General features: G+C 41.5%; 1 protein-coding gene across 2 annotated transcripts in view; it reads right to left on the reverse strand.

Annotated features, from left to right (window-relative positions):
• The window catches only part of PROM2 (prominin 2), a 409,319-nt gene that overhangs the window by 119,846 nt on the left and 271,047 nt on the right, over positions 1-18,426 (reverse strand). For both annotated transcript variants that reach the window (XM_069214431.1, XM_069214433.1), the window contains exon 10: positions 2,872-3,031. In XM_069214431.1, coding sequence (XP_069070532.1) covers positions 2,872-3,031 — 160 coding nt within the window. The remainder of the gene's footprint in view (positions 1-2,871; positions 3,032-18,426) is intronic.

Genomic DNA, 18,426 nt, shown 5'->3' on the forward strand with positions numbered 1-18,426 from the left:
CTGTGAGGCCCGATGTTCTTGAGCACGAGAAGCAAGAGAGTAGGAAGGAAAGCCATTGAGTCAGAAACAGGGAAGTGAGACTGACAACAAAGCCAGGCAATTGTGAGCAGGACGTTGACCCAAAGTCCACGGAAAATATATGTAGTGTATTGAAAAAACAGACTAGCCAACAAACAGCTAAATCTCTGTTTAGCTGAAAGCTGAAAAGGCAAGGAAAACTTTTCTCAGAAGCACTAGTGTGATGGTTGCCAGAAAAGCAGCGTGACATGCTTAAATCATGTCTCTCTAAATATATTTTCTAATGGAGCCTGCACTAATACAATGGCCGCTGTTTGTGTTTATTTCTTAAACTTTATGATAACTAGAAAAGGGAGAAGGGGGTATTAAATATTCCGTATGAAGATGCCATTCAGCATATACTATTTTTTTTATGTCTGTTTATCGCAAATTACGTTAAATTGACGTAGACTCTAGTGTTTGGAAGTGAATCTATTCCTGAACCAATGGCAAAAAGAGGACAACACAACCTAGAGATCCTTTCACCGAAACTAACTTTCTTCAAAGTTGGAGAGAAATTTTGCAGAGATAAAATTGCAACGAAGGTAGAATGTAATAAAGCTCCAGCAGAAGTACCATGTCAGGCAGAACTAGACTTGCGACTGACGCTATCCACGACCCACTATAATAGGCACCAGCCTGTTGTAAAATATCTATATTTTCCTCTTTGTTAGCTTGGGTCTTGTATCTTCATGTTCGGATGTGATAGTGGCTAATGCAAACCTTTCATGGTCTCATGAAACAGTGAACTGGACAGTGTAAAACTCTATAAAAATGTAATAAAATTAAATTTACTGAAAAAGTAGAGCCCATTCTTGTCACGGCAGGGGTGGGTTATGGAGAACTTGGATTTGTATTGGGAAACACACCAGGACAATGTAAACAACGTTCCTGAATTGAAAAGGTACTACTTAAAGCCTCATATTTTTGAGTAATTTATGGAGAAAGGGCAATTTATGCTTTGTCCTTTGGTATTGAAAACAGGGGCTTTGGAGAACTACAAAAGTAGGAGATTAGATATGGGGCAGGAAACTCAACGCAAATGTGATTGGGGAGGGAGCGAGAAAACGAATGTGTGGCGTGCGTGTGGATGGGACGCAAGAGTGAAAGTGGAGTATGAAAGTGGATGAAGGCCATCAAAGCAGATACAACTGGATGCAAAACGGTGGATGTGAGACAGAAGGTTGGATGTGTTGGTTGAAAATGGATGTAGTGTGTGAGAGCGAACAGTGACAGCTGATGGAAGTGACAGCAGATATAGAGCAAGCACAGCGTGCACTAGCATACCTAGAGGTTGAGAGTGTTGATTAGTTGAGGGAATGTATGTAGGAGCATGAGTGTGAATGCAGGGTCAAGGGTGGTAGATGCAATGAGAGAATTCGTGACAGTGAGATAACTCATCAACAGCTAGAGGGAGGAATAGGTGATAGAATGTGCTGAAAGCAACACAGGTTGGCCATTGTTTGACAGTCTTCATCATACAGCTCAGCAGATTGCAAATGAATGCAATAGAAGTGAGTACAAACGTACTTATTTTGTTATTGTGGTAAATAAAATCATTTTGCTTTTATTGATAAAGTATTTTTTTTAATTTCCACTCATCTAAAATTGGTGGTGGGCTCAGCCCCACAGGTTTTGACTCAGAAGCAAACCTAGACACCTGTTACTGAGGACTTTTAGGGCTTTGACTGCAGTATAACACATCTAACAGAGGTAAAACAAGCACAAATACTGCTCTATTTCCATACCTTTGGTTACGTCTGCTTGAAAAATATTTCACTATACCTTTTCCCACTATTAGGAATAATATTTCCAAACCATTACCCTGCACAATTTCCTAATGACTAAAAGAACATTTGTAAATTTCATTTTTTGCAGTGATCTGTAACTAGCAAAAAGATCGTTACAACCTCTTCATCTCCCTTCTCTGGTGCAATCCTCCAGTATTCCTCTCTTCATGTCGAAACCCATCATTTCCCTCTATTATTATCCAACATTTTTCCTCACCCTTTCTTCTTGTGCAATCCTCTCATCTCTGTCTCTTCCCGCCCAATCAACCCCTGTCCATTTCTATCGATCCAATCACATTCTTGCCCTCTCGTCCTCTTCAGCTCAGTCATTTGCCTCTTTTCTTGCTCAATCTCCAGCTTTTCTTTGTCCCATCTTAATCACCGCCAGGGCTGGCTCGAGGGCTGTGTGACCAGCGCAGCCGTACCTAGCACAGATTTTGGGGATGGGGGTGGCGACTGTGTGTGTGGAGGGGGGAGAAGGGTGCTGGGGGTTCCCTATGTTTAGAAATAACGTGAGTTTAAAAGCACCTGCTGCAGAGTTCGCTGTGTGTCTCACAGTTTTCAAGCAACAATATAAATGTCAAGATAATTCTGGTGATTAAAGTTCCTGCTGGAGCAGATCGGAGTTTTGTCTAATGGCAGTTTTGGCTCATCATAAAGTAGTGTAGAAGGTTCACAAGCCTGCTTCAAAGAACGTGTACCGGGCAGAACACAGAAATGTACCTAATGTGGATAGACCAGCGGTTACGTGCAGTTCCTAAATTAATATCCTAAAATAGCACAATGACTTATGAAATGTCATCAAAGAACTGCATGCAAATTGCATGGTATAGGTTGGAACATTGTGTTTTTTTCTCTAGTCTTTCAATATCCTAACGTTCATCTGGGTAGAAATACATCTTTATCAGTAAAGTCACCCCCAAGCTGGTCCTGATCACCACCTTCCTGTCTCACTCTTTCCATTTTTCACTTGTTCTTCTGTCTCGCTCCCTCCCCATCCAATTCCATATCCCCCCTCACTCACCTGTAATAATCGTAGCGTTTCACTTCCGCTCCATACTTGGTGCACTGAACTTCACCCTTCGACAGGGCTGTGCTCAGGGGGGAGATGAGGCGGTCCAGTTGAAACTTTTCAGCAATAGCTCTGACGTCAGTCTCAGCCCTGTCCAGGGCCTTCAGAGTGCCTGCAAGTGATGGAAACAGAAGGTGGATTATGAGAAAGGGAGCGAGAAAGCGAGAATGGTGATCAACAGAAGCAATGGGAACGAGTTGGTGGGAAGTAAAAAGATGAGCGAGAGGAGAGGAGGTAGAGAGAATAAAAGCAACACTTATCATTTGTGTTTTCTTCGTTGCTTGGGTTCAGTTTTACATTGTTTTCAAATTCGCTAAGCTTCCAGGCGTAGCCTTACACAACACAGCCTTATTATTGTTCTAGTCTAAATCCTTTTACAATTGCAACCTCATACTCTGTGACTTTCAAAAGTGAACGACCGCCTGTAAGTCAAGGCGTTTGTACACGTATGTTCAAATTATACATTTGTGGCTAGGGCTCAGGAACACGGAGGCAGAGATAGACTTATTCTGATTTTCGTAGGTGTAATAGATAATCCAGAAAAAAACTAGACAACTGAAGTACTAAAGGGAGAGGATTTGTAGTTCAGGGACATTTCGAGAGAATTTGTCAAAATTGCAAATGCACTCACCAAACCGGAAAGTAGGACTATCAGTCAATTTATCCCGCTCAGAACAAATTTGCAAAAAGTTGGCCTTTTTCTTATATGATTAAATAGAAGGTTTTTGTTTTTTCTTGTATAGACATTGATCAAGCTTTTCCAGAGGTTTTTCGAGTTACAGCGGGAAACTCTCTGGTGACAGTTTTTAGTCCCATATTTACTGAATTCAATCTTACTAAAACAAAAAAGTCAGGCTTGGGCTCCCTTGAGATCTGTGCCCCATGAAAATCATCAAATTAGGAGACCTCTTCATTGCCCCCGTGGTGTTTGACCTATGGAAATGATCAGATTGGATGAACATTTTTTTCAACTTTCTGTATGAAAGGTTGTTGTGAATGATACACGAAGACTGTCAGGGCATTCCAAAGTTTAGGAGCCAAAAATGAAAAACGTCTGTCTTTTTCATAAGGCTCGCCTTCATAAAGGAAGAGGTAGGCTGGCCAACACAGCTGAGAGGAATGAACTGGAGTACCCTGCTCATAGCAGAGTGCCGCCATTAGTTATGCCAAAGGCAGGAGCTTACAAGAGTCTGCTTCAGCTTCTTGCAAAGGGTTGCAATGCCATCTAGAACACAAAGACAGCAGGACCTTAACTCTGCGGGCCCAGTAAGCACCCTCTTGGGTCCCTTGACCAAGTGGTAGTCAGCATCTCCAGAGGTCCTGGACCTGCGATGGGGGCTGCATTGCATGCAAACACACACTGGAAGCAGAAGGTGGGCTAATCCAGAAATTGGACCGATTGGATGGTTTTGGCCCCTTGATGGTGTAATGATTTTGACGAGCATGGGCCGGCTGAAGGGGGGACTGACCTGTTGGTAGTCCTGGACCTTTTAATCCAACCCTGAGTTGCCTGGAGTTGATTATGGACGGGGCCTTCAGCTGGAGGCTGGTCAGGCCACAGGTGCCGTGGCAAGGAAGTTGCATTATGAGGAGCCCTTGAGTTGTACGTTATGTATCAAACCATGCGTTTTTTCCACACCTTTTCGAGTCAGAGGTGAAAGCTTGTATAAATGGTGATGACATTATTTGTCCAAGAAGCCTTGGTGGGGAACGAGAACTGCTGGCCCGTGCAGGGGATGCAAATAGAAATAATCTGCTGGCTACAATACATTTGTGAACTATTTGTCTTAGGGATCATGGATGCTGGATGTTGCCTTCCTTGTATTGATATCTAACTCCTATATGACTGCTATTTCATTCGCTACTGGCATTTTTCTCTACGTCTTCGTTATACCATACAATTTGAGCATGTCTAACACTAGTCTTAAGGATGGGGTGTTGGTGTAATGGTAAGACTGCTGCTTGCACGTTGTGAGTGCACTAAAAGCCAGCTGGGATTTTTCAAGGCTGAGAAATTACTTATGCACAGAGATAAACATTTAAATGGCGCTCTGGGTTTGCCACAAAGCTTCTGGAGAGCTGTGTGACATGGTCAACCTTGCTAATGTTACTGAGCATTCTGACCACAAAGTTATGCACGTGTTGCAAATTATGTAACACATTTTGCAGCATGCCAAAATACAGTGTTGTCCATTACACACTGTAGAGTGTCTGCAAGTAAGAGACATGCAGAGAGTGACACAGGAAGATAACACCTGTAACAACAGATGGAGTGGTTAGAAGCAGGAGCTCAGCATCAAATTCATTCGATTTTTCAGAGAAAGTTGCTGGTCAAGACCAACACCCAAAGACGTGACATTGAAGCAGGAGGAAGGTCACTAGCCATACCAAGGGGCAAAAAAGAGTCTTCTCAAAGTTCACGGTTGTTATGAATCAGAAGTAGATCAGTCAGACAAGAAGCTGAGCCAAGGGCACTGAAATCCTATAATTACTGGAGTGTCGTCTGTGCAAGACAGGGCTCTGTCTGATGTTCTTGTACCACTTGACTGGAAAAAAACAGACAAGCCTCTGTTTTTTAAGCGATAAGTGGATGCGATTGTTCATTATAACTACAGACCTAGTTCTCTTTTACCATCTCTATAAAAATTCATGGATTCTGCTGTTAATGCGAAACTATTATGGCATTTAGAGCATTACAATCTTCTTGATTCAGTCTCAGCCAGCTTATATCCAAACCACATCACTGAACCATTCCTGCTTGCTACTCTGACCATCTGCGGGGGATCTGGGTTTCAAAGAGAGTTTGGTGCTCTTTGATTTGTTTTCAGTTTTGATACATCACTAGATGCATTTTTATCTCATGGCTTAGGGACTGTGCAACGGAAGGCCGCATCAATGATTAACTTGAATATTTTCTCTAGGACTGGGAGTTCCCTTTAGATCAATGTTCTACAAACTCAAACTGCTGTGTTCTACAGATCTGGTCCTTGAACCTTATGCTGTTGAGTATCTAAACCCATGAAAGAGCATGGTTTATACTTCTCCTGCTATGTGGCCAACACGCAGCTCATACTTAAGACTGAAACTTAGTTTCCATTCCGCAAAAGATTCAAGACTGCATGAGGGTAGTAGCCAAATGGATAAGACTCAGTTACTTCAAATTAAATGAGGAAAAGATTGAGATTCTTATCGTGGGAGGACCCTGCATCCTTTGTCTGATGCCTGATGGTACATCTCTGTCGGTTCACCCCCTCACCAGTCTGAGTATTATTTTTGACAAGAAGCTGAGTTTTCAGCCTCAACTAAGCAAGTGGTCATTTACTGTTTTTCTAAGTTTGAAAATTAACAGAAGGTTCTTCCACTGTTATTAGGTTCTAGAAAATCCACTACTAAGGCCACAGTAGCTTCCTAGCTTGACAACAAGAATTTGTTATAATTGGCTCTTCTCTATTACCTTATACTCCGCCTTCAAGTAATCCAGAACATGGCGGTTGATTTGGTACTAGGCCTTGGGATACGTGGAAAGAAGAGTCATCTTAATTAAACTGCACAGGCCAACAACGTATTTGGAAACCTATTCCACTACCTCAGTAAATCGATAGTTCTTGCCAAAAGAAGTTTATACCTAAGTAGTTGAACGCTGCTTTATTTTAACAAAGGGTCCGATCGAAGACGTAGGGCCTGATTTAGATCTTGGCCAATGGAATACTCCTTCACAAAAATGACGGATATCCAATCCACTGATAACGATTTCCATAGGATATTGTAGGATCTTAATATGGTGGATGGGATATCCACCATGTTTGTGACAGAGTATTCCCTTCTGCCAAGATCTGAATCAGGCCCAGAATTGGTTAGGAACTCAGTTTTAGTTGTATTCAACTTATACTTCAAGAATCTACCATAATACAGTCTCTCTACAGCCTTGATAACATCTTGTGAATAAATAGCACTGTCATTTCTACAAACGGCGACCCGTAGCTCCACTCGATTCAGTTGAACCCTGTATCTGTTCCTCCAATCTTATCTCAACCAAAAAAGCTCCTAATATAGTGCAAAAATAAAGGTGATACTGCCCCCTCCTGGTGTGCCGCACTTGGTATTTGAAATTCAGAAGATAAGTGACCCTCATTATAATCGAAGTGGTAGGGGTTGGATATACAGTATTTTACAAGCCATGTTAATGAATTTGTTAACACATTTGCCTCAATCCCTGCCGTAGTCAAAGCAAGAGCACTGCGCATATGGGCAGGACTAAAAAGTAAATTTGTCAATGCATGCTCCCCTGTGGTCAAATAGCCACATGCCTCATACTTCCAAGACCCTTAGCATGTTTTTAACTGAGGCTCGGAGCCTGGGCAGCCTATCATATCTGGAAGGATTAGTAACATTATGAAACCTATCTAATGTTGACAATAATATGTATGGCTTTGGCAGCCAGACAGTTCCAGGGGTAAAAAGTTAAATAACAAAGCATTGTGATTGTTTGTGCCATATATCGAACAAAGTGTAAACTTGCAGTTAGCTACCTCAACTGATGCAATAACCCAGCAATAATTTTTATCTGGAAAGTTCTTCCAAATCCTATAACGTGAGATTCCCCTAAATACAGCTATAACAATCTCTTTTGTATTTGTAAGTTGAGAAGTACAAATAACCGATGCTAGACTCAACTGCAGACACCAGGCCCTGTCTGTGTATGACAGATGTGTTTCTTGTAGGAGGACAATATTACATGGAAATGTATCAAATTCAGACCTAATCTGCTAACGCCTGCTTTGCACATTTAAACCATTAACAGTGATGACATCCCAAATTGTAAAGCAAAAAAACAATGAAAAAGCAGCTGCCACAAATATGTGGCTCTCAGTGATCTCTGTATCATAGCCCCTAGCCCGAGTGCACTAATAGTAATTATATCTGGTTTCTTTTTCACCTCCCTCCAACTTTACGAATCCCTATCCTCTTGCTCCCCAAAGCCATCCACTTTGCCCCTCCTGAGGTCTCTCCTATTCCCCTCTGAACCCACTGGCCTCCTTCTTCCTGTGAGTGGGAAGTGAGTTGTGTATCCCTTCCCTCCATGAATGCGATGACATGAATCCAAACACTCCTAGGAGCAAGGGCTTTGTTCAGGCATGCATCAGGGCCCAGAATAACTGCCACTTATACTAGTCTTCTGTGTTTCTTCAACATGCAAACAAAAGCCTGTGCTTCATCTGCCATGCAGAGCTTCATAAATGTCCCCTTCCACAAACCTTTGAAACTAGCCAATTCTATTATTTGTGCCAGTCCCCCACATGACTTAATTCCAGGATTTAGTGCATGCATAATGTGCCCCGGCTGTGTAGTCTCAAGTGACATATCTTGAAAAATAGTGAATATGAACTTGGCCCTAGTTTGAAAATTACGTTTGTTTTGTGCCATCGTAAGAATCTTTTATCAGATAGTCAGAAAAGCAGGTTAGAACAGTATAAGGTTTAGAGTTATTTTCACTCATCAGGAGTGGCACTCAGTGGGCTCTTATAATAGACATATCTTGATGTGCATCATTGTGCAGTACCACTTCTTTAAGCAGCGTATTCAGGATGTCCATAAGAGAGGACTTGGATTCTATTCCCTCTTGTATCTCAATAATCTGCAAATTACAATGATGTGAACTGTTCTCAAGGTCTTCATTCTTTCTCGGAAGCTTGGCGGTTGCCAGTTTTGTTGCGAAATATCTTGAGTTGCATACCTCAGAGGTTTTGCTTACTTCCCCTTCTAACTGTGCCAAACAATTGTGGATTGATGTTATTCTCTCATCCACTATTTTCAATTTTACCCTTATGCCATTGTCATTGTCTCCTGATTGTGTTTTGTATCCATAGCAGCTTTAAGTATTGATTGCAATACGTCCTGTTTACTATCAGAAACATCCTCCCACTGATTTGCTATGTCTGCTAACTCATATCTGGGTCAGCTTCCCAACCCCTTCACCTGCTGCTCAGCCCCAGGCACAAAGGCTGTTGTTGAAGTCACTTGTGGGGCAGGCGCCAACACCGCTGATGCTGAGATTTCTTGACCATTTGATCAGGCTTGTTAGCTGGTTGAACTTGTCACCTCTGTTCTTGGGACCCATGCCTCCAGGGCAGATTCCCCCAACAAAACCTTATTGCCAAGGGGGCATACTTATTCAGGTAAGTTAGGACTGAATTCACAACAAATTGACTTGAAGAGCTATCAGTGCTAGCAATGCTTGGTCAAAAAACTCCAATTGGGCTAGCCAGTGCCTGCTGCCTAGCTGATCTCTGATTTTCCTCCACTCACCTTCTCGAAAGCAGACTGAAGACTCAACTGCAATGGCATATTTAAATCCTTCTGTGGGAGTAGGCTCATTCTTCACATCATTTCACATTACTGCTGATCCCTCCTTGCCTATTTTTCCTGTGAAATTGTTAAGCCATTTTTTACATGCCCAAGAGAGCGGGGGGAGCACCCACAGACATCCAGGTCACATTAGTGATATGCCCTCTACCCTTATCCCTCATTAGGCCTTTTCGGGCCACAATTATCAGAGTCCTCCCCATCTCTTTGGAGATTTTCAGTACGAGTTAACCACATCAATAAGCCTGGCTTGTTTAACTTGTTTTACCTGAGCCATTTCATCTTGTGGTTGGGCATTCGCCTTGGGTTTAGATACCTTGAGTAGAAGAACAGTAATACTGTCTGAGTCCCACTTAAACTGATGTCTCGCTGCATTCATCATGCCTGCCTAATATAGATGAGAAGCTGACATGTGGGATCTTCCCCCTCCAGTGGCTTTAGCAGTGAGTTTGTTTCCAGTGTAGGTTTCCTTGAGGCTGACTCTATTATCCCTCCTATTCCTTTTCAATGTGTCTTTACTTACCATCCCTACTACTTGATTTTGGGGGCCAGATTGCTCGTAGAGACCAAATCCTGCACTGGTGCTGTAATACTTTTTCCCCCCAAGAGTTGGCTTTCTGAGTCATCTTTGGTCACATCAGTCTCTTCTTGTGCAGTCTCTCCATGCAAAACACGGCCAAACAGACTTCTTCCGTGCTCCACCAGTCAAGAAGTTGCTTTATGGGGGATCCAGCAAGACAGTATCTTTCAGCAATCGCACCAATCTTTAAGCAAGTTTGTAAAGCAAGTCTTTAAACATTTAGGCCCTCATTACAAGTTTGGTGGTCCTAGGACCGCCAGACTCGCGTTGGCAGTCTGACCGCTGCCAAAGCGGTGGTGTGACTGCTTTGGCGGCGGTCAGACTGCCACATTACGACCATGGCAAAAGCACCACGGTCAGACTGCCAGATTCCCTCCACAGGAGGTGCTGGCGGTGCCGGAGGTCCTAATCCGCCAGGTCAGTGCTGCCCTGGGGATTACGAGTCTCCTCTCCGCCAGCTTTTGCATGGCAGCAGCACCACCATGTAAAAGCTGGCAGAGAAGGGGTGCAGGGGGCCCCATGGGGGCCCCTGCACTGCCCATGTACTTGGCATGGGCAGTGCAGGGGACCCCATGAACAGCCGTGTTTACTTAGCAGACAGTGGAAAGCGCGACAAGTGCTGTTGCACCCTACGCACCACAACATTGCCATCGGCTCAAATACGGGCCGGCGTCAATGTTGTCGGCTTTTTCCCACTGGGCCAGGGGGAAACTTGCAAAAGGGCCACAGGAAGGTTACCCCACTGGTGGTGCCCTGACCGCAGGAATTCTGCGGTTGGCCTTTTCCGCCCGCCAAACCTGTACTGAGGGCCTTTATCAATTATTATTGGGTGTCTATGGGCAAAAGAATAGTTATTCAGTGTATTTGACCCAAATTACTACTGACAGGCTAGATTCAACACAGTTTTAGATGCCAAACAGCTCTGGGTCCAGTGGTGTAAGTGTCTTGACATACCCAAGATACATCGGTATCTTCCATTCGGGGTTTAAAAAACCACTATCAGAAATCTTTTATGGCAGCACTGCTAATATTTTCAGGTTTGTTGTTATCTATCCCGGGAAGCTATACACGCAGACAAGTTTGAGCTGTTGGATGTCTCTCTTATCCAATATTAAGGTTTTATATATAATATTTAGGCACTACGCACCAGACTGTAGTGTGACGCTAGCAAATGCATGGGCAAAGGCATTGAAGGTAGCAGTTATTAAGGACACGATAATTAATATATTTGTGCTCAGAAGCCCATACTTTTGGTTATTGAATCTGTTACTTCAGCATTTTAAGACCTACATCTATATATAAATATAAATCTATTATACCCCTAGTCAAGTGAACTGTTGAAACTGCAATATAGACTGTAAATGCCCTCACTGCTAAACAGACAATGCTGATGATCTACAAACGTTTGTGGCTTGGTTTGAAGCAATGTTGGCTTGCTGCTGCATCTAAATCATCGGTAGTATTCAATAGGGAGATAATATTGACTTCCCCTTTTATTCTGCTGGGGTTATCAGATTTGTTTGAGATGGAGTCTGCACTATACCTCCAGATGGTTAAAAGAGGAAGCAGGTGGGTGCTGAAATGTGGGGCAAGTTTCATTAATCTATGCTATGTGCATTTTATTGTTTATTTCATGGATTATGATTTATATAGAAGAAGATGTTCACCCTGAGCTTTCATGTCTAAGGGGCCAATGGTCATGTGTATTTATGGTTCTACTTAGCGCACAATAAAAAATAATGATAAAAGAAAAAGGATTAGCCCCAATTTCTTTGAGAGCCTCTATCTTTGCCACAGAATCCTTCAGCATAACTCACTGTTATTTTAGCATTATCTCGTATTCAGATATTCTCCAGTGATAAATGTTTGTTCATCTGTAAAATATTAAACCTATTTCACAAAAAATAATTTTATACTTCTAAAATGTATAAATGTACTAAAAACATATATCATTACAAAATTAAAATAGATTAAAAATTCTATATATTTACACATTAAGGCCCTGATTATGAGTACGGCGGTCCAAAGACCTCTATACTCACAGTGGCGGTCCGATCCCCGCAACCTTAGCGGTTGGTCCGCCAGATTACCATGCTGGTAGTTGGACCACCATAAGACTGCCACTACCGCCAGGATCATGGATCCCAATGCATTGGGGGCAGTAAAAGCCGTGTTCAAGCATGGTGGTGCTGATGACAGCACCACAGTGCTGATCACGACTTGCCTTTCTGCCGGGGATCCCGTCATGAAAAAGCTGGTGGAAATGCAAAGACAGGGCCACAGTGGGGCTCCTGCACTGCCCACGTCCATGTCATGGGCAGTGCAGAGGCCCCCGTCAGCACCTTCGGAATGCACACTGGACACATGCACACATGGCAGAGAGTGCGCATTCCGACTGTGCTGGCAGCACAGTCAGTACAGCTGGCATTGGACTCACCTCTCTTTCAGAGCCGATGCTAATGCCGCCACAGTGACTGTCTTGCCAGCCCACATGATTATCATAATATGGCGGTCTGGAGGCTGCTGCCTGGGAGGCGGCCTCCAGACCACCATATTGGTGGTCTAACGGTCGGATCGCCAAACATGTGAAGAGGCGCTAAATAAAAACACAAAAGTATTTAAACAATAAAAATAAAAAATACTTTTTTTAAGATATACAATTTAAAAAAAAGATTAATAACTATAGTTTTCATTAACTTAACACATATTTAGTGGGGAACATAATTATCTGTAGAGGAATAATCACTAAAATAGAGAAAAAGAGACATATCTGCATATCTATATATATGTATGTTTATTAATGTATATCTCTATGTAGGTATATATATATATATATATACACATATAAATATATATATGCTCTATGTATGTCTATTTCGCTATATATATATCTATATTTATATATCTATCTATCTATATATATATATTTATATATATATTTAGATATAGATATATATATACATAGATGTATATCTATTCACTTAAAACAAAAAGGTTACAGGGACGTTATAGTTAGGGTCTGTATTTACTCGTACAAAACTTTAGAAATTCACCAGTTATAGTTATAGTTATTTCAGTAACTATTACTCATGCCCTAAGGTAACTAAAACTCGCATCCCTGACAAGCGCAGTTTTTTAAAGAATAATTTTACAACAAGTGTTAAAGCTGTATCAATAATGTTATAAAAGATGTCATGAGTGCTGTAATATCTGGGGTAATTAGCAGTGCATGGCGGGGACAAGAGTTCTAGTTACTTTTCTTGTCTTTAGATAGGCCTACAGCCTGAACCGATGAACTAATTACACTAAATTTGGCAGGAAGCTATATCGTGGTACGCAGATTTTGCTTTGTGTGATTTGGTGTAAATCCATTCAGTGGTTTCTGAGGTATTAGAGTTTTACAAAGATAGATATATGCAGATGCGGATGCTCCATGGATCCACAGATCCAGACTCGACTCCAAGTATCCGCGGGAAAAGCAAGACCCTGATTGGCTGGTTGCACCTGACAGAACAGTTGCAGCTGCCATTTTGTTTGTTGCATCGGCTGTAAGGAGGGGAATAAAACAGAGCGAAAACGGATAAGGGGTCATGATTCAGGTATCCTGACCCCAAACGACACATGGAGGGGTCCCTAAGGGACCCCTTGTGGGCAACAAATTGCCCATTTTCTTTTTGTCTGATTCATGGATCTGCGGATCTGTTGTGGGTCTCAGCATAGACCCTTGTGTAAATTCAAAGGTGGATCTGTGGATCCAGAGAAGATCCAACCTTATGTTGCGCACAGCCAAAGGCCATGCACAGCTTGGGTTTGGGTGCATGCAGGTGGGTTGAACGTGTGCAGCGCTCATTATATTTATGTGCATGCCTGCTATAAAAAAAACATAGAAATTTGGTGAAAAAAACAAAGGTTACAGGAATGCCATCGTTAGGTTCTGAATTTACTCACATAAAACCATAGAAATTCAGCAGTTATAGTTAACTAAAGTAACTATAACTTACACCCTATGGCAACTATAACTCGTGGCTTTGACATGCACAGCTAATTACTCTACATATTACATCATTGAAGGCACCTTCTATGGTCTCATTGATATTATCACTGTAACATTTGCAATAAAATTATTGATGAGAAAACTGTGCATGGTGGGGCGCGAGTTATAGTTAACTTAGTGCGCAAGTTATAGTAGTTATAGTTACTTGAGGTAACCATTACTATAACTGCTGAATTTCTATCATTTTGTGCGAGTAAACTATAATGTTTCTGTAACATTTGTTTTTTTCTGTGAATATCTATATATATATATATATATATATATATATATACACACATACATTTATATATGTACATACTGAAAAGAACAAAGGTTAAAGTAATGTTATAGTTAGGTAGTTAGGTATGGTTATATTTTACATTACAAAGGTAGCGTAAGATATACCATACCTATACTGTCACTACAACGTCACTTTAGCCTTAGATTTTTTGTGAATTTCTAGTGTTTTTTTTAACTAGAGTAATATGTCCCATTAACCACTTGTGCAAGAACCACACCAGTCCTTTAATGCTAACATCTGTGGATAGTATTTTCATCAAAATGCCCTAGAGAAGGTAACTTCCCAATGCTACTTTTAATGCTCTGAAAAGCGTTTTACACAATCTTCTGTCCATTTGAAGTGGGAACCCCTTTCTAACAGATTTCTCAAAGGTTGTGAAATACTGGCAAAGTTTTGAATTCATTTTGAACAAAAGTCTGCCAATCCAAGAAATGAACGTACCTGATCCTTAGTCTCTGGTTTAGTGGCTTGAACAAATCGATTTTAGGTCTAATTACTTCTCCAGAAATAGTATGACCCAAATAAGTTACTGTTGGTACTCTAAATTTAAACTTTTCGTTTTTATGACCACTCCAGCCTCTTGCAGATGCTCCAATGCCTTCCACAAGATTCCATCATGTTCCTGCTCATCTTTCCCATGAACTAATATATCATCCTGGAAGAATAACACTTTGTCCAGACCCTCTAACACCTGTTTCATGACCAACTGGAAGTAAGCTGCAGCAGAAGCAAGCTCAAATTGCATGCAAATGAAACACAACACTCCCAGAGGAGTCACAAACGAGGTCAAGTGTCTGGAATCTGGATGAAGCATGACTTGATGATATGCAAAGGACAACTGACAACGTTTGCATCCTTAATCAGAGCCGTTTGAGCTATTCGGGAAGGGTTGTCTGTCAACCTAAATTTACTTGTTCAGTCCTCTCAAATCAACACACATACAAATATATTTCCCCCCATCTCTTGGTGCAAAACCTACTGGTGCTAACCACTCTGCTCACTTTATCTCTTCAATTGCACCCTTCTCCATAGGAGAACATGGCTATAAGTGTGTTAGACCTGGCATCCTTAGTGTGGTCTCCCCTGTCTTTTTTGCCTCTGCTTCCCATGTTTTGACCGTGTGCTGGACTCTGTTTTTGTAGTTTTTGGTACTCTGTTCACTTTACCACCACGGACCAATGCTAAAGTGCAAGTGTTCCCTGTGTAATTTGTTGGATCTCATTCACTTAGTGAATACCTATCTTGAAAATTTGGCATGGGTTTGGCTCTCCTCGACCTATGTCTCTATACTTATGAACTAGAAAACCTAATTGGCTTTTCCATGATTGGCATATTTGATTTACTACTAAGTCTCTAGTAAAGTGCACTAAAGGTGACCAGGGCCTGTAAATCAGATGCTACTAGTGGACCCGCAGCACTGGTTGTGCCACCCACATGAGTAGACCTATAAATATGGCTCAGACCTGCCACTGCAGTGTCTGTGTGCAATTCTAACCTGAAGATTTGACCTGGCAAGTGTACCCACTTGCAAGGCCCAAATCTTCCCTTGTTATACATATAAGGCACCCCTAAGGTAGGTCCTAGGTAGCACCATGGGCAGGGTGCAGTGTATGTTAACGGTGGGACATGTACTGTTGTGTTTAAAATGTCCTAACAATGAAATACTGCCAAATTCGGTTTTCACTGTTGCAAGGCATATCTCGCTCATAGGTTAACATGGGGGCGGCCTTTTAAATAACTTTTAAGTGCAGTTTCCCTTTGGGAGTAGATAGAGATATATGGACTTCGGCGTCACTAAACTCACCATTTAAAAGTACATCTTTTGGTAAAGTTGTTTTTTAAATTGACAGTCTGAAAATGCCACTTTTAGAAAGTAAACAAACACAAATGATAAACAGAATGCGGAACCAATCAAACATTCACCCCCAGTCACAGACCTGGGTTAATCCATCAATTCTTTTGCTCAACATGCCACCCCAGTTTGGACCCAGCCATGTGCAAATCAGTCTTTACCCTATTCCTCATGGGAACCGTCCAGCCTGAACTGCCAGGCCAGGGCCTCCCTGGACTGGAAACAAGCATCCTGGGACCAGTTTCAGGAGTTCTGATATTTTAAAGTGGTTTTCTCAGGCTCTTTTTCTGTGTAAAATATGTAGACCTACACATGCTCTGTAGAAATACAGTGTATGCCTTTCTATGTATGTGTGCATGTACGTTAACAATACACATTTAATTAGAACATAATACAAACTAAATTGCTTGCCACTTAATAAGTGAGCCTATTTCTACCTTTGGAAAACATTTTATCATGTCACAATAATAAAAGATTGAGCTAAAACCTTGCAGATTACATGGAGCTGTTTATAAAGTGGGTCTATAATTTTCTGAGCTATTTAATCAGGACTAAAACTGGCAAAAACATGAACCCCCTAAACTATCATACGTAAAATACAAATGTCTGGCCTACACTTAGATTCTATGCTTTCTAGCTGGCACATTGGCCCTCTGAGTTATTTTATAATAATTCAGATCTATAATCAGAAATTACACATGGATCTTTCCAGCATTTATTTTGCATCATTCTTTCCACTGCCAAAGATCAAAGTAGTCTGGGGTGCCAAAAGACTGGTGCAGGTCCCTTTGTGGGTGGGCTGGAGGCAGCCCTTTGAAATGTAAATTGGACAGGGAACAGCTCTGTCCCAAGCATCCTGACAGGATGGCTCATCATGTCAATACCTCGTCCCACTTTGTCTCAGTGTCTGACAGGAATACACAAAGGCCAACTCCCAAGCCATTCAAAGTCATGTGACACAGGCAGCAAACACCAAATGTTTGGGAAAAGAAAATGCCAGCTTTCTCAAGGTAACATTTTCACAATTGTGACTTAAAGTCCACTTTACCATTAAAAAGAATTTTAAACTGCAATTCATTTGAGCCCAAACTTGACATTCCCATCTGTTCCCAATCAAACGTTAGAACTTTGAAATGGAATAAGGTAACCCCATTTTATACAATGGGAGAGACAGACCTTGCAGTAGTTAAAACTGGGGTTGTCACTACCAGGACACATACAACATGAAAACACATGTCCTATGTTTTAAATACAATGCACACTGCCCTGTGGACTGTTGAGCACCTATCTTAGGGGTGTCTTATCTGTTTTAAAAATTAGGTTTGAGGACTGGTAAAAGGTTTATTTGGCCAGGTTGATTTGGCAGTTTTAAACTGCACTACAGGCTGCCGTGACAGGCCTGATGCATGTCTTAAAGGGCTACTTAAGTGGGTGGCATAACGAGTGCTGCTTGTCCATTAGTAGAATTTTATTTACAGGCCCTGGGTACAAATAGTAGCATACTCTAGGGACTTCTCAGTAAATTAAATACACCAATCATGTGTAAGCCAATTGTTCCAGGTTTGAAGGATAGAGCACAAGCACATTATCACTGGTTAGCAGTGATAAGGTGCACAGAGTCCTAAATCCAATGAAAATTAAATTCAGGACACAGGAGGGGTGAAGGTGGAAAGTTTGAGGGGATACCTCACTAAGGATAACAGATCTAGTATGCCCGAAATAGGGAAAGACATGAGAAAATAGATGCAGAACCACCAATTTCCACTGCTATTGCCCATTTCTCAGGGGCAAACATAACGTTTCTGTAACCAGATTTCTGTGAGAGGTATTACTGATCTGGGAGACACACAGACCTCAAAATGAGCCCTAAGAGTTGTCTGAAGATAAAACAGCAGTTCCTGTTTATAGCATAGTTGGTAATCAGCACTTGAATGCTTATGTAAACTTGACAAGTGAATTCATTTGTCTCTATTTTTATAGCAGTGAGCAACGTTCATATTTATCTGCCTTAAGAGACTGATTTTTTCAACAGCATAAACCTGTTTATAATAAATTGGGCTGTTTATAGCACTCACTAAATGTTAGTACTCCCGTCAAACCTTGACCATTCAGATTGCTTGGGAATTACATATACACTGTATCTGAATCATGCACCTTTGATACTGGTGTATTCCTTTGTTCATAATCTGATAATATAATTCTCCCAAAAATGTGTTACCGAAATAAATAAAACCATCAACCTACACTGCCGTTTTCTGTTTTTGTTAGGAGCATACATGCTTAAATATACGTTAGTGATTAGCAGTGGGTCGCAAATGGACCTGCCTCATCAATATTCATGAGGTAAGTCACAATTTGCGACACACTGTGAATGGCTA

Source organism: Pleurodeles waltl, chromosome 11 (assembly GCF_031143425.1).
Source record: "Pleurodeles waltl isolate 20211129_DDA chromosome 11, aPleWal1.hap1.20221129, whole genome shotgun sequence".
NCBI lineage: Eukaryota > Metazoa > Chordata > Amphibia > Caudata > Salamandridae > Pleurodeles > Pleurodeles waltl.